The sequence below is a fragment of the Gallinula chloropus genome (assembly GCF_964237585.1).
Source record: "Gallinula chloropus genome assembly, chromosome: 3".
Taxonomy (NCBI): Eukaryota; Metazoa; Chordata; class Aves; order Gruiformes; family Rallidae; genus Gallinula; species Gallinula chloropus.
The window spans coordinates 107,288,754-107,303,736 of NC_140087.1; the positions used below are offsets into that span (position 1 = coordinate 107,288,754).

The 14,983-nt window shown below is 47.7% G+C and overlaps 1 protein-coding gene across 1 annotated transcript; it reads right to left on the reverse strand.

Annotated features, from left to right (window-relative positions):
* Positions 1-1,875: 1,875 nt before the first annotated feature.
* On the reverse strand, positions 1,876-10,829 carry ODC1 (ornithine decarboxylase 1). The gene is made up of 12 exons (XM_084261990.1): positions 10,674-10,829; positions 8,183-8,257; positions 7,868-8,012; positions 7,524-7,697; positions 7,188-7,360; positions 6,791-6,925; positions 6,567-6,648; positions 6,170-6,253; positions 4,825-4,987; positions 4,625-4,737; positions 4,131-4,345; positions 1,876-2,333 (listed from the first exon to the last, which is right to left on the reverse strand). The coding sequence occupies exons 3-12, from the start codon at positions 7,967-7,969 to the stop codon at positions 2,192-2,194; spliced, it is 1,383 nt and encodes a 460-aa protein (XP_084118116.1). The 5' UTR covers positions 7,970-8,012; positions 8,183-8,257; positions 10,674-10,829; the 3' UTR covers positions 1,876-2,191.
* Between the last annotated feature and the right edge of the window lie 4,154 nt (positions 10,830-14,983).

A 14,983-nucleotide genomic window follows, 5' to 3' on the forward strand; every position in this document is an offset into this window, starting at 1 on the left:
GCATCAACTGAGGCTACAACACACCTGCTGTGGTAGAGGAAGAAGGGAGGTCAGCTACACTCTTTTAAGGAGCATCATAAGTTACTTTTTTTAACCACAAACTCCAATGAATTAGCTAAAACAAGTTAAATACAGATCAAGAAGCTAATGGGCAGACTGCCATATTCCTCTCAGGCAAGTTTACTCATTTGCTTCCCCCAGAGATTGCCCTCAAACTACATGCTGGAGATAGTCTCCACAGGCTGGGAGCAGAGGAAGCTGGACCACATGAGAACAGGAGAATCACTTTGGGTAGTTTCTAATGCAGATATTGTTAAGGTCTGACTACAGCCGTATGTCCTTCCAGCTCAACCATGCCCAGTCTTCAAACAGGCAGGTTCAACTACCTCAGTCTTTCCAGGAGTACTTTTTCTGGTTTGTGGTTTTGGTTTGGTCCCCCTGTTCAAATGCACTTAGTTCTCAGAGGGCGAGATTCAGAAGGGAAACTGTTACAGTATCAACATTTGGTTACTGGCCATTATTTTTACTTTCATGTTAAGAATGATTAAGTTCCCACATCAACTTGGAAAAGCCAAAAGAAACCCTAGTTTGGTTACATGAGTAACAAAGTACAGTGCCCCTATGCACTGAAGTTTGCACCAGTACAATTCAGCAGCCAACCAGCTGGCTACTGCATGTATGAGTAAAGGCAAGTGCTATTTCAATCACAACCTTGAAGCTGGGAGTGAAGCCAAGAAATTTTAAGAAAAGGTCAGAGGTGCTTCAAGAGAATCAGAAGTGAGGTACTAACACTTCTAACTAGCCTGCTGGGTTAGCTAGTTCAGAGTGTAGCAGGGAATGGAGTTAAACATTGTCTTTCACAGCTGCTTGTAAGAAAAGGGGTTTCTCAGCTTCCCAGAACCAGTTTCTATCAGCAATTCTCCTCTTTCCATAACCCTTGAAATTTTAACAATGGAAGTTAGCTTAAGCTTTACATATCCTTACATTAAGATTTCCCTTAATTAAGGTTTTTCTCAGGCCTTTACTAAGGGAGAGCTGCAGTCAAGGACCTTCTGGCAAACAGAACAGGTCCTGATCTGGAACAGAGCAAGTTTAGTCCAGCAAGTAGGAGGAAACTAGCAGCAGGTTAAATAAAAGTCAGAAAGCTCTACTCCAGTAAGCACAGTCACCAATTCATCAGCACACTGTATTAGCTCCTACTATTTACTACTTGGTGTCATCCATCATATTCAATCTAAAGACAGAAGTTTAACAGGGTAGCAGGTACTTTCATGACATTAAGAACTACTTGGATGTAGAGTCCCATCTCTTTTCTAGAAAAGGTCCTGTAAGGGCTTTATACTAAGGCCCTAGGCAACAATGATCAGAGCAGTCATCACCTACTAGGCACACAGTTCCAATCTCCTGAGTTTTCCTATGACCTATTTTATGCCTCTCACATGTAACAAGCAGCTTGTCAGTGGCAAACACAGAGCCTGCACTGCATCCTCTCATTAAGCCACATTTTAACAGCCTTAGCCACAGCAGTTCAAGACTAGCCTGAACAAAACCCACACTCCACTGTACCTGCAGTATGCAGGTGTGTTAAGCTCACATTCAGCAGTGACAGACAGATGTGACTCCAACAAACATTCATGCAGCACCCAACTGACAGCCAAGCTTTTTCTAATCACCCACAAGAACAGACACAATTAGTGTCCCTACCAATTATGGGCTTCCATCAGCAAGCTGGGAGGGCAAAGGTAGGGGAGATGGCAACTGTGTTAGTTACTCATTTATTAATGAACTCTGGGCTTGCCTTCATATATACTGTAAGAGCCATCCACGACAGATCAATTAACCCAACACAGGACCAGTTATTTCAATATACTTTATTTTAAAACAGGTAGGTCACAAACACTAAGCTTAGCCCGTTCTGCCATACACAAGCTACAAATACTTGTTTGACAGTTGAGGGTCAGTCTTTAGTAGCATACATGAAAAGTGAATAAAAATCCATATAAAACAATATTCAAATAGTTTCCATAGGAACATAGATAATTGTGACCCATCTCCTAGTCATTTTTGTTGAATTTATGCCAAACCTAAACTTTAAAAAAACCACTTAAAAATTCTAGCAAGAATTAAGTTAATGGTCCCCCAAATGCCCTAAATTCAATGACTAACCTTGCAGTTAATAACCAAATATTACCTATACATTAATACTAGCTGAAGCACAAGTTGCTGGATATTCAATTCCGCTTTCCCAGGCGCAAGAGAGTGGCAGACTAGCAACATCCTGCTCCTCCACTTCAGCTAGGAACCCTTGCTCCTTGATCTGCTGCATTAGTTGCCTAGAAAGAAAAACAGAACAGTAAAAAACCCATTGAACTACAGTTTACCAAAAAAAGGTACGCAACTATTTTTTTTGCTGCCAGGGAGCATGAAATAAACTCTTTACTAGTCACCCACCATCCAGAAAATATTACCAGAAGGGGAAAGGTAATTAAAAAGAATGAATCAGTCACTTGTGGCTGGCTAGGCTTTGGGGCAAGTACCAATACCAAACTGTTTCATCATTTCTGGGTAGGATCTACATCTACAAAGATGCACCTTTCTACCTGCAGTGTCATCTGCATACCACATGCTATACAGACTTGATTTAGTGCTCAATAGCTCAAAATTTCAGCCATATGTCACCAACTATCCCTTATCCCACATTCTCACATTCCAGGGAAGTATGGGTGACAGTAGGAATGCCAATGAGCTGATGGGTGAGAACTGGGCAACTCCTTCTATACTCAGGTGGGAGTTGTAGTGAAAGACAAGCTCAGAAAAACATAATTCATTGAGTGTTTGGGCTCATATGCAGGGCAAGAAATTGTGCTACTATATGGCTCCCCAAACATTTACTGATCCATATGTAGTCATGTTGACCCCTCAACTTTCTGCTATCTTGCCAACAAGTTTAGTTGTAGACCTTAATATAGATTGCACTCCACAGAGTTGTCACCTGTGCTAGAAAGATCAGCACTGTAACTACATTGATAACATGCCCCCCACTTAAGGGCCAGCTTACATCACAGAATTCTCTCACTGAAACAGAAATGCAGAAGGTCAGGTAGGGCTGGAAGACGGCTATAGCTTTAGACAATGGTTGTATCAGCATAGTTCAGCTAAGTATGCCTATTTTTGGTCTCATTTTAACAGAAGCTCAGTGCTGTACTGCAGAAGTGAGTTCTCCTACAGAGCCATATTTATTTCAGCTAGACACAAGTTTGGAGTCTTACGGGAAGTCTCAAACCTCCATTTGGTTTCAGGAATGCTTCAATTGACAGGAGGTTTTACTGAAGGTCAGAACACTCCAAGTCCTAGTAATACTACTGCTTATGAGGCAAGGCTAGTGAAAGGATAGAGGAAGCTTCCTCTTTTTACAGCAAGACTTCCCCAAACTCAAAACACTTCTAGCAAATTTGAAAGCAACCCAATAGCAAAGCCAATCATGCATTAGGGTAGAACTGCTGCCCCAGTGCTCTCTGCCAGTTTCACAGGCTGACTTTGATACAGAGGTTGGGGTTTCCTATACAAGGGAGCCCTTCTTTCACAGAAGATGCAATCTGTAGGTCTGTCTTGCACAGAAGAGCATCCGGGTTGCTTCCAACTACTGTTTAAGGTGCAGTTTCCTAGTATCCTCATACTCAAGAGGTAGTCCTGCTTTCTTTGCTTACCTGTTTTGTAACCTCCCATGGAGGTCTAGAACTCTGCAGTGAGCAATGAGCCAGAGCTCAACCTAAACCAAGGAATAATTCTCAGATCATAGTGTGAAGCTAATTGTGCAAAGGATCTGTAATGATTCTGTGTTACACAAGAGTGAAAAAACAGCCAGAAGGAAGGTTACTAAGACTCCTAACATCACCTGTTTATAAGCATCTCTCCTGCAAGTGAGTACATGAGAAAATAGTAGATGGCAGCATTAGCTCTGTTCTAAGCACACAACAAAAGCCTTCAGAGGCATCACCTTCTACACTAGAGATTTACCAAGAGCCACAGCACCAAAACCATTGTTTGCTACAGGGCAGCCAGGCGACACAGGCCGTTTGCTACAGCCATCTGCACTGAAAGCACTGAGGGATCAACAAAGAATTACTAACCATGCTGGTCTTGACATCACATAGTGTATTGTTGGCCTCTGGAATCCATTGAAAGTAGAAGCTGCTGCAACAGTATAGGCACCCATGTTTTCAAAGAGGATCCAGTCGCCAACTTGTAACTCTGGCATACTGAAACGCTCAACAATACGATCTAGGCCGTCACACGTCGGTCCCCATATGCTGCAGGAGTAGCAGCTGTCATCTGGTTTAGGCCGCTAAAGAGGAGAGCTGAGGTTAATTAGACTATCAAAACATGGCTTCCAGAAACAGCATCACCAGTGTAACACTCCACCTTGCAGGGAAGAGGAGGAAGAACTGCTGGCAGGCCCTTCTCCACCCCTGGCTCTGAGTTAATTCTATTGCATGTTTCTTAAGTCAAATGCCAAATTCTGGCAACATGAAGAGAGCAGTCAACTGAGAAGTGACTGCTGTGACAAGGATCCTCCAGTGTACATGGTACATGACTAGCACGTGATACTTCTGAAGGGGCATACCTTTTGCAGAACTGGCTTAACGTGTGCATGATCATACAAGATGCAGTTGAAGGATCCATAGACTCCATCATTCACATAATACATAAGAGTTTTGTCATTTGCATCATCCTCATCTGGAAGAAGTTGAGACATTGGTATGAGAATGCTTGGAAAGAAACACACAGATGGCCAGAAATAAGACTAAGTCTAGATTTACATACCATCAGAACCTGTTTGCTCCTTTAAGACAATTTTTTTTGCAATGATGTTGACTGCCAGAGTGAATGCTGATGCAACATAGTATCTTCCTGGCTCCGCGATAATATTTACTCCAGAATCTGAAGGAAAGTATTTATCCAGTGCTGGGTTGATCACACTTGTGATCTAGGGAAGAATCAGTTGCCAGTATTAGAACCTCAGCAGTAAACACAGGTGCCATTTTGTAAGTCTGAGATGAAGTGAGACTTTCATGCTCACAGCGATACCCCAGCCAAGTGTGCAACAGCTATCAGCATATTGTAATCTCTGCTGATTGCTGTTGCTTTATTTTTCCATTCAGAGTTCTGTGCTTAAGTTTGTGCAAAGCAACAGAAGCAGACCTCACTTGCAGCTTAAAAATTTAGAGGAAATCACCCCTCCTAGACTCACTGAGCCAGCATTAATGCCCTGCAACTCCCCATACTTCAATTTTAATGTCTCATTCACTTGTTCTGCTAAATTGCATCCTGAAGAAGTCATCTCAGGATCTTCAAAATACAGGAAGCTTTGTCATCACCTTTGAAATCCAGTTGCTTTCATGGACAGTTATTTCCAAATTCTGGTTATCAGTGATTATTAATCATGGCATGACTGTGTTATGCCACAGAGCCCAATGACCTCATTTGCTCTTGATTCCTCACATAAGCCAACACTACACTACGAGAAGGCAGCCTTCATTAAGGGGCATTACAAGTGAGACACTATTAGCCCACATTATTAGCAGAAAACAACTTCACTTAATGTAAATTATTTGCTGTCTCCTTGTATAAATATGTAACATCACTTGACACCATGTTAGGTCAGACCTGCTCTAAATGGAAGGCCTGTTTATACCCAGCCACCTTGATTCTTCTGAAAGCATGATTATGTCTGTGTGAAAGCAGACTGAAGAACACTGATCCATTAAAAAGATGATCCAAAAAAGCTAGTTCTAAACCAGACCAGATACTGATTCAAGTTTGCTGCCACCCAGAAGGGCAGTATGGGTTCAAGACTACCTCTTCACCTTCAGGAGCACTGCCAATCTAGATCATCTGAAGTACAGCATCAACTCAAAGAAGACTACACCAGTAAGTCAAGCCTGCAATTAAAACCTGCTTTACAAGTCTGATATCTCTGCATGTCTGTGCAGTCACTTAGATGAACCCATTAGATACACAGCTAATTTTCAGATTCTCTTTTCCTCTAAATTAAGCTTCTGACAAAGCAGACAGATTTTCTTGCAAATGTGTCTGCACAGAAAAATTCTTGCAGAGATGAACATGCAAAAAGACTCCACAACCTGCAAAGCTCTTAGCAAAGTTATACCTCTTCAAATTTAAGTTTGACATCTTCAGATCCAGGAAAGCCACCACCAATATCAAGCAGATACATATTGAAGCCAAGTTCAGCCTAGAATAAAATTAAACAACAACACTGTCAAAAAAGCAGTTAATTTACTTAGCTTAAAAAGTCAAGTCATTTCATTAACGCTTTGAACAAAACTCATCATATGTTCAAGTAAAAGTGACTTTTATTTTCATGCATCTGTAGACGAGTTTCGGAGAACTGGTCAGAGCACACCATCATGACCTTAAAAATTCCAAGAGTGACCTAACATGAAACTATCAGCCTAAGTAGCTTTTAACCCTTAACAGTTCTACACTTGAATCAATTTTGTCACAACACTGAGCAGTAGTTCCAGATAAAGTAGAATTAGACTTACTCCCATATCAAACACACAGCGGGCATCAGAAATGGCTTGAACAAAGGTCTCTGGGTCTGTACATCCACTTCCAACATGGAAACTACAATAGATACAAAATATCAGTTGCTATTTGACCAGTTAGTCAAGAAGTTTATGGTGAGTTTTGTATAGGGAAAAGTATCTCTATTGTCACCTAGGCCATCTACAGAAATTTAATAGGTATTTTGATATTACTGACTTACCTGACTCCAACGATGGCAAGGTCAAGTTCCTTTGCACGCTCCAGAAGCAGCCTGCTAGTCTTAAGTGTAGCTCCAAATTTAACACTCAGGCGACAAACCGCTTTGGAGTCATCAGTTGTAATGCGCAAGACTAACCTAGAAATAGGGAAAAGTGAGGCCCTAAGTTCCAGTATAAAGCAGCATCATTATCAGGGAGGTATGACCTAAGAATGAGGTCCTGTCTGCCTCTTCATAATGTGCCAGTGTGAGTTATAGAAGATTAGATTTCATTGCCTTTAAGTAGGTTTATTTCTCATACTTTTGCAGCCTCTCTTAACCAATAAAGCTTCAAATAGCAGCAGATGTTTCTGCTGTTGGGAACCCAAGCAAGAATTACAGAACAATCACCACAACTTACTTGGCTTTTGGATGGGCCCTTGCAACTTTCATTAGCTCTACTTCACTATCAAATGTCATCATCTGCACACCGCTGCTGGCAGCATGTTTGATTTGAGATACTTGTTTGCAGGGATTTGCATAGATGATTCGCTCAGGAGGTACACCAATGCTCTGCACCAGCTGTATTTCCGTCTGGAGAAAGAACACATTACACTTGTGAACGATTTCTAGATGGATGATCAAAACAATCAGTACAACAAAAGCAACTCCATTTGGTTATGCTTAAATTCATATGAACCCATCTCAGAGTTGAACGTGTACTATGTAGCACATCAGAAGAGAGTCAAGATCTTACCTTACTGGCACAATCAAATCCTGCACCAAGAACAGCAAGTGTCTTCACCACGGCTCTGCTGTCGTTACACTTTACAGCATAGAAGGGGGTTACCCGGGGAAGGGCTTTATGCCATCGCATGTGCTTCTTCACAATATCTCCGAGGTCAGCAACATAGAAGGCATCTTTATCATCCTAGAGCAAACACATATCTTAAAGTCACAAACAACAGGTTAAGAGGGTAAGCCTAGAGGTCAGCATTTGTGGAGGAGGTTGCCTTGCAGAAGATCCGCAAGGACAACTCGTTCCATTAGTTTACACATTTGTGGCATCACACAATGCAGTGGATTTCCTATCGTACTTACAGAAGATGACACTTCATTTACTTTTTGGTCAAGGATATCCTTGGCAGTAAAGCCTTCGTCGAGGAAGGTCAATTCAAATTCTTCACTGCTGAAGCCACTCATGATTCCAAAAGATTTCAGGTTTACGTGAAAGGGTAAGTACAAACTGTTGACATAAAACAACCATGCATTACTTCATTTAAATCCACACTGTTTATACTCCCTATTTCACTTAAATCATACAGTCATTATATAACCACTACATCACAGTCATATAATTTACAATTAAACAATTCCAACAGTGATCACTAATTGCAGCATAGATAAGGAACTTACATAGATGACAGATGAGATTTAATCAGAACTGAGGAGGTGCTCTTCTCTGTTCAGCAACTCTTTGATGTACTCAACCTATGCAAACAATAAAATAAATACTATCAGATACTATTAGTCTAAAACCCTGGAAGTTTCCACTGTCTCTTTCCTCATCTCAGCATCAGAGCTGTTAATATTATGACTAGTGCCCATGTTAACCTGCTTAGTACTGGTTTAAACAACTCTTAAGCACTACTGTAGCTCACCAATTTCTGGTAAATGGGCTTACATGCTACTACAGACAGAATCTGAGGGTACTGCTGGCTTTTGAGCTGTAACAATTCTCACTAGATCAAAGACAGTCAAATATATGGAGCCTCACTACAATTCAGACTCCACATAAACAAGCCAAGGCTTTGCTTGAAGTTGCTTTGTTGGTGGTTTGAGCTTCCCTGTTCTACTCTACCCATAAGCTCCAGGCTACATAAAAATAAAGCCTCAACTGTCAGGCGCAGCAGCTACCCATTAAAGGAGTGGTTTCTGTTGACACTTTATGGGCTGCTGTAAAACCCTGGTACAATCTTAACAGAAATCTACCAGCAAAGTAGAAAGTCCCTTGAGAACCACAACCAAAGAGCAAAATCACATTCCTCTGCCATCCAGAAGCCTACAAAGCCCATGGCAAAGCGTAATGGTCACCCTTTTACCGGGTAGTCAAAGCAGAAAATGACACTCTGCTCCATTAAGCTGTAGAGAAGAAGCCTGTGCTACCTTTTAAAGACCTCAGCATGGTGAGTGACTCATAGGGAAGGTATGGTTTCATGTAACCGGGACCAACCCTCTGCCTTCCCTCAGCACTTTTTACACTCAATCTACTCACACAGATCGGGACTGAAGATTATGCAAACTCTAAATTATTCACTAATCTTTAGTTACATCACTGTTCCCTCATTTTCAAAAAGGCTGGCTATAAACCATATGAAGATTAACTTATATTTTATAGCTGCTAGAGATTAGAGAATCAGTTGTCCCACACAGTGCATACAAGAAGCCGTTAAACTTTATCTACTACGGACTTTGAAAAGCCAGCAATTACACAGCTTCATTCCAGAAACATATGGCACCTGAACTGCCAGCATCAAGAACCACTTCACATCTTTTGATCCATTCTCACATCAGAGACAAACCAGATTTGAGGTTCAAACTAGATTAAGCTTTAACTCTAATGAAATAAAACCCAACGATCCACCGAGCCTCCTTCTCCCCTGCTCTCATTCACCCACAGTGTTAATTCTCCCAGGAGTTGGATTAAAGTCTTCTCTTAAAAGCCTCTTTGAAAGGCCCTTAAGAAACATCAAATTAAACACTTCTCAGGAAGCTGTTATTGAAGAGAACCTGCATCTTATGCAGGATGATTTCAACAAGATGTTTGCAGACGGAAGTTCAGGGACTCCTCCCTGGGGTTAAAAGAGAAGTGAGCAGCATCAGAAGCTTTTACCCTGCCCTCTGCACAGAGCTGCACGAAAACCACTTTTCCTCTTAACCTCTAAAAGGGGAAATTGCCTACCCTGCTGCAGCAGGCTGTGTTAAGAAGCTATTGCAAGCTTTCCATCTCCACCTTATTGCGCAACTACAGCGTTATGGCACAGATTATAGAACGGACGGACACAACGCAGACACAAATTGTAGCGTCCCAGGGTATATTTAGATTTCTCTTGGGGTTATGTGGGGTCTCTGCAGCCTCCCCAGAGAAGGGCATTTGTGCTCATTTAGAGGCTGCTCCGCAGAGCGTTCCCTTACTCAGCAGCTGGATTTAGACACGGCTGAGTCACGCCCGCGGGCTCCGTACTCAAATACCAACGCTACAGCTAGAGAGGGTGCTCCGGGCGTTCCTGACCCCGGAGCGAGCGGCAGGTCGCTAATGTCTGCCCCCAGGAAGGAAACGGCTGGCTGCCCTATTCCCTCTAAATCCGTATGGCCCCTGGAGCCGGAGAAGCCTTATTAAAGCCCACTTCACGGCGCGGCTCCGTTCCTGCCCCCGAGACCCTCGGAGGGGCCGGCGCCCCGCCGCAGTGGAGGGCTCCCGCCCCGGGAGGCTGCGCGCCGGGGCCGCGCTCCGCGCCGGGACGCCGAGCCGCCCGGCCTAAGGGCGAACAAGGGCGCTCCGAGCCACGTTCGTGCCACGCACCTGCCTCTCCCCACCCCGGAAACAACCCGGCGGCCACAGCGGAGCCGTCCCCTCCCCCGCTCCCGGGACGCGCCCTCTACACCTCCCCAGGCAAGCCGGCCCGACCCGTTCGCTGCCGCCCCGCCGGGGCCGGGGATTCCCCAGGCGCGGAGGGAGGCCCCGTGCCCGGCGGCGGCGGCAGCCGGCGCTCAGCCCGGGCCGGGCCGCTTGGCAGCGGCCCCACAGACACGTGGCCCCGCGCCGGCCGGCTTCCGCCGCGCGCGCCTCCACTGCCGCGCGCCCCGGCCTCTCCCGCGGCGCTGCCCGGGACGCCCCGCGCCTCACCTCGCCTCAGGCAGCGGCGGCGGGAGCTGCTGTCAAGCCTCGGCGGCCGCCGGTCCCCTCGCTCCGAGCCGCCTCCTCCTCCTCCTGCGAGCCGGGCGCGATGCGAGGAGCTGGGCGGGAGGCGCCCTGCCGCTTGAGGAGGAGCGGGGCTGACGGAGCGAGCTGGGCGCCGCGGCTGACAAAGCTTCGCCACCGCCGCGGCGCTCATATATATAGGGCAGCCGGTGTCGCTATGGCAACGCACCAGCTCAAACCAGCCCCGATCGGCTGGGACCGGGTAGGGACTCCAGCCAGCCGCTATTGTGACGTCGGCGCCGAACACGCGCAGGGCGCGCCACGCCCCTCGCCCCGCCTCTCCCCGAGGCCCGTGCGCTGAGCGCGGCGGGTCTGCGCGGCGGGCTGTGTTGTGGCTCTGCCGCGGCTCTGCCGCCCGCCGCCCCGGGCCCCGTTCCCCCGCGGGTGCTGGCGGTGCGGGGCGACGCTGCCAGAAGGCGCACGGACCTCGCTGCCGCGGCCCCCGGCGCAGTACCCCTGTGCGGCTGCCGGAGGACCCTGGCTGCGAGCGATGCCCCTGGCAGATGCCGCGGAGAGGACACGCTGAGCCGGGGCGTTCGGAGCGTCGCGCGTGCGGTGGGGTCGGCGGGGGGACGCTCCGGGGGGCGTTTGTCCCCCCCTGGAACCCCCCGCGTTGCGCGGCACTCGCGGGCCCGGCGGTTCGTGTGCTGGCCCCGGCCGCTACCCCGCCCGCCGCGGCTGTCACCCGAAACACTTCCCGTAACGCTGCCCACGTTGTTTCCCCTCCGCTTCTGCTTTGACACCGAGGCGTGTTCCTGCGGTACGGTTGTTCCGTGTCCCTGCGCACCGCCTTGTTTAAATGAGCTCGGGGGAAGCAGGGAGCAGCTCAGAGTTCCACAGCGCATTTAACCCGCCGCCGGCGCAGCCCGGCAGCGGCGGCGCTTCCCTCCCTCGCTGGCGCGGGCGCTCCGGCCCTCGTCTGTAAACACTCTGACCCCGCGGTGGACGCGGCCCCACGGGAACTGGAACCGCGTCCTGTCGAAGTAGGTGGGAGCTCCGAAGGATGGGGCTGCCCTTGCTGGGCCGACAAGGGGCGTTTTTTCACCCTGCCAGCTCTGGGCCACTTGTAGGAAAGGCAGGAAGCCCACACTGCAGGATGGGGCTCAGGGCACTCCTGCTCCCCATCTTCACATCGCCGATGGCTATTTTATGGTGGGGGGCCGTGGCTTTCTGAGGGCAGAGAGATTTGGCTGGCCCCTGTCCTTCTGCAGAGCTGGCAGATGGGCACTGCACCATGGGGAAACCCTCAGGCCCGTGGCATGGAGAAAGGTGATGGGGAATACTGGCTGCTGCAGGATCCTCTCATGAAGAGGCTGCACCCACCAGCCTCAGAAGTCTCATTGTTGATCTCTCCTCCTGAGCCCAGCTGGAAAACTCAGTGTGTTTTGACAGAAGTGGATCTACAGGATGTCCTCGTGTCTTCCCCCAGCTCCCCAGCTGCCAGAACTGGGTCAGCGAGAATGGGGCAGGGGGGAAGGGGGAGGAGGGGAGCAAGGCTAAGGCTGCTCAAGAATCCCTTGAAGGAGTAAAATAAAGGAAAACACCAAGATCAAGGAGATAAGAAACAAAAGCCAAGCTGAGCCACAGCCAAAAGAAATGTCTGGGGACAGAGCTGGCTTTGGTTAGAATGATTAAATGAAAGAAGGAACAAAAGAGCCTGGAAGTTTTTTTTAAATATATTTATCGTGTGTGTATATGGCCACACACACAGGCGTGGATTGGGGAAGGTTTTCTAAATCACAGCAAGCAGGCAGTGGGGAAAACCATCCCAGTGTGTAGCATCCACATCAGCTGGTCCCCAGGGTACTGCCTTCCCTGCATAGCTATGCCCATCACTGCACGAGCACTGCCTGTGCCAAGATAACTCACCAGAAAAACCGAGGAGTTTCACCCCACCTCCACCATCTGTTAATGGCCAAAAAGCAGGCCTCTGGATTTGTCTCCATGGGCAGCAGATGCAAAGCAGCCATAGAGAGAAGCGAAGGGCTGTGCCAGTGTGAGACCCCACTCAGCTGGCAAAAAAGTGGGAGCCAAGGCCAGGATGGGGATGGTGGCCATCACCCAGCCCTCCACTGTGTCCCCAGTACTGACTGTCATCCCCACTCTCTCCTTCCACCCTCCATCTGGGGCTGGAGGAAAGCCCACAGCTCTGTCCCTAACAGGTTGGATTGCTGGTCCTTGGCTGATGCAGGAGGGCACCAGCGCTGCTCAGGTATGGATGTGAGATGACATGGAGCCGTACCTGAGCCTGGAGAGCAGAGGCAGAGATGGGCTGGACTCCGAGCAAAAAGAGGCAATAAGACCCATTCTGGGGTGCAATTATGCAAGGAACTGGTACATTTGTTAGCTGTTTGTGGGTGACCAACAGTGATGTTAGATCAGCTGCTCAAAAGGATGGGATTGCAGAAATGTTTTATTCCCCTCACAGTTTTTGTCTCTGGAGGCTCCTTGAGAGCTGCTGGTGGCAGGGGCTCACTGTGAGGGACACAGTTTGCAGAAGATGCCCCAGTACAGGGAGGGAAGGGGTCTGGCCTTGGGTCTCCGTGCCAGGGGACAGCTAAGGACAGCCTTCAGGCACATTGGGGGAGAGCAAGGAGGCACATCCTTCACTGCCCCTTTTCTGTCTAGTGCTCTGAGGGCCTGGCCAAGCTGCCCTGAAGGGCATGAGGTGCCTGCTGCTGACAGGAGCAGAACAGATCCTGGGTCTGAAAAGCTGGGAGATGCTCCTGCAGCTCCTCACTAGTCACTCCCAATCTTAAACTATCTTACACGAAGCAGCTCCATGGGCCAAAAATGTTTTCCAGAAGAGGGCACTGGAAAAGCATTTGTTGGCAGGAAGTGTGGCCACATATTCCTGATATTTCCCCTCCTTGCTCTCTCTCCAAGCAGGGCCCATGCTGCTGTGGAGGGACAGGGGATGGAGAGGACTTAACTGGCTGTCCCATAGCCGTCGGTGTCTCCTGCATCTCACAGCAGCAGCAACCTGATGGTCCCTGGTCCTGCTGAGTGATGGGTCTTCCAGCTATTGCAGACCTCCGAATTCAGGAGGACCTGGAGCCAAGCCCCAGGTTCCCGCAGCCACTGGATAGTCAGTGAGAGCTGCCCAACAAGAGAGGGATGGGCTTCACAGCCAGCACTATCACAGGAGCTAGAGGAAACCTCAAGGTAATGCCTGACACTTGTCAGCTGCTTGCTTTCCCTCTGAGATGATCCAGGGGCTTTGCACTTCTTAAGAAATTAAGCCTTGTGACAGCTTGTAATAGTACCTCTGCTTCATGGATGAAAAAGTGGCGCAGAAGGAGATTGGGTGATTTACCCAGGACTGCAGAGAGTAAAATCCAGACGGGTGCGCTGAGCCACGGACCTGTGCCAGGTGGACATCCTCTGCAGGCTGCAGGGCACAGGACGTGTGCATGGGGGACTCCCACGGGGCTACCTCCAGCTCTTTTGGGGCAGCAGCTCCTCACTCCCTTTCAGTTTGTTGTCTGAAACTGTCAGCATGCAGAAAAAAAAAAACCCAGCTCTGAATTGTCCCTGTCATCCAAGAAAGGCCATTAGAGCAAACTGTGTTTCCAGGATACATTTTTGCCATTATTTGAATGCTGTTTCTCATCACTCAGTGCTGCAAATATGATGTTCCTTTTCTTTTTCCTTTTTCTGAGTCACAGCAAACTAAAATAGCTCCTCGCAGTGGCAACACAGAGATGGAGACACTGGAAACCTTGTGGAGAGACTGGAAACCTTGTGGAATGACTGGAAAGCTTTGCTTTGCAGTTCAACTGCAGAAACACTTACGGTTCTGTTTCCTAACTTGCCTTTTTTAGGAGAAAGTTGCCCCAGTATGTTCAAAACGAGTCATTCAGAGACACGTGCCATGAGGTGAAGCACATAACTCTGACATTACAGCACCAGTTTTGTGTCTGAGGCTTTTCCAGTCCTTCAAATGTACAGACTTGAGATTAAAAATATACCCAACAAACCACCCTGAAAAAAGGGTTGTTAAATGTACTTGATACTGCAAAGTGTTTGTGTATCATCATCCTCTGCATGAGCTCAGCAACCACCAGATTGTAAGATTTGGCTCTAGCATTTGTTACAGTTAGTACATGGACTCTACAGGCAACATCTAATGGCATAATGGCCTTTTGAAATACTTCAACAGACTCTTCACCTCGTCGTGGTCTTGCCGAAGACAATGTCCATATTCCCTGAGAGTCAGGAAGAGTGAGAACAGC

Excerpts from the sequence above, each read along its gene's own strand:
- ODC1 (XM_084261990.1), bottom strand. The coding sequence starts at position 7,969 with ATGAGTGGCTTCAGCAGTGAAGAATTTGAATTGACCTTCCTCGACGAA. Across the intron at positions 7,698-7,867 it reads TAAATGAAGTGTCATCTTCT|GATGATAAAGATGCCTTCTA; the intron begins GTAAGTACGATA and ends TGTTTGCTCTAG. Across the intron at positions 2,334-4,130 it reads GTGATGTCAAGACCAGCATG|GCAACTAATGCAGCAGATCA; the intron begins GTTAGTAATTCT and ends TTTTCTTTCTAG.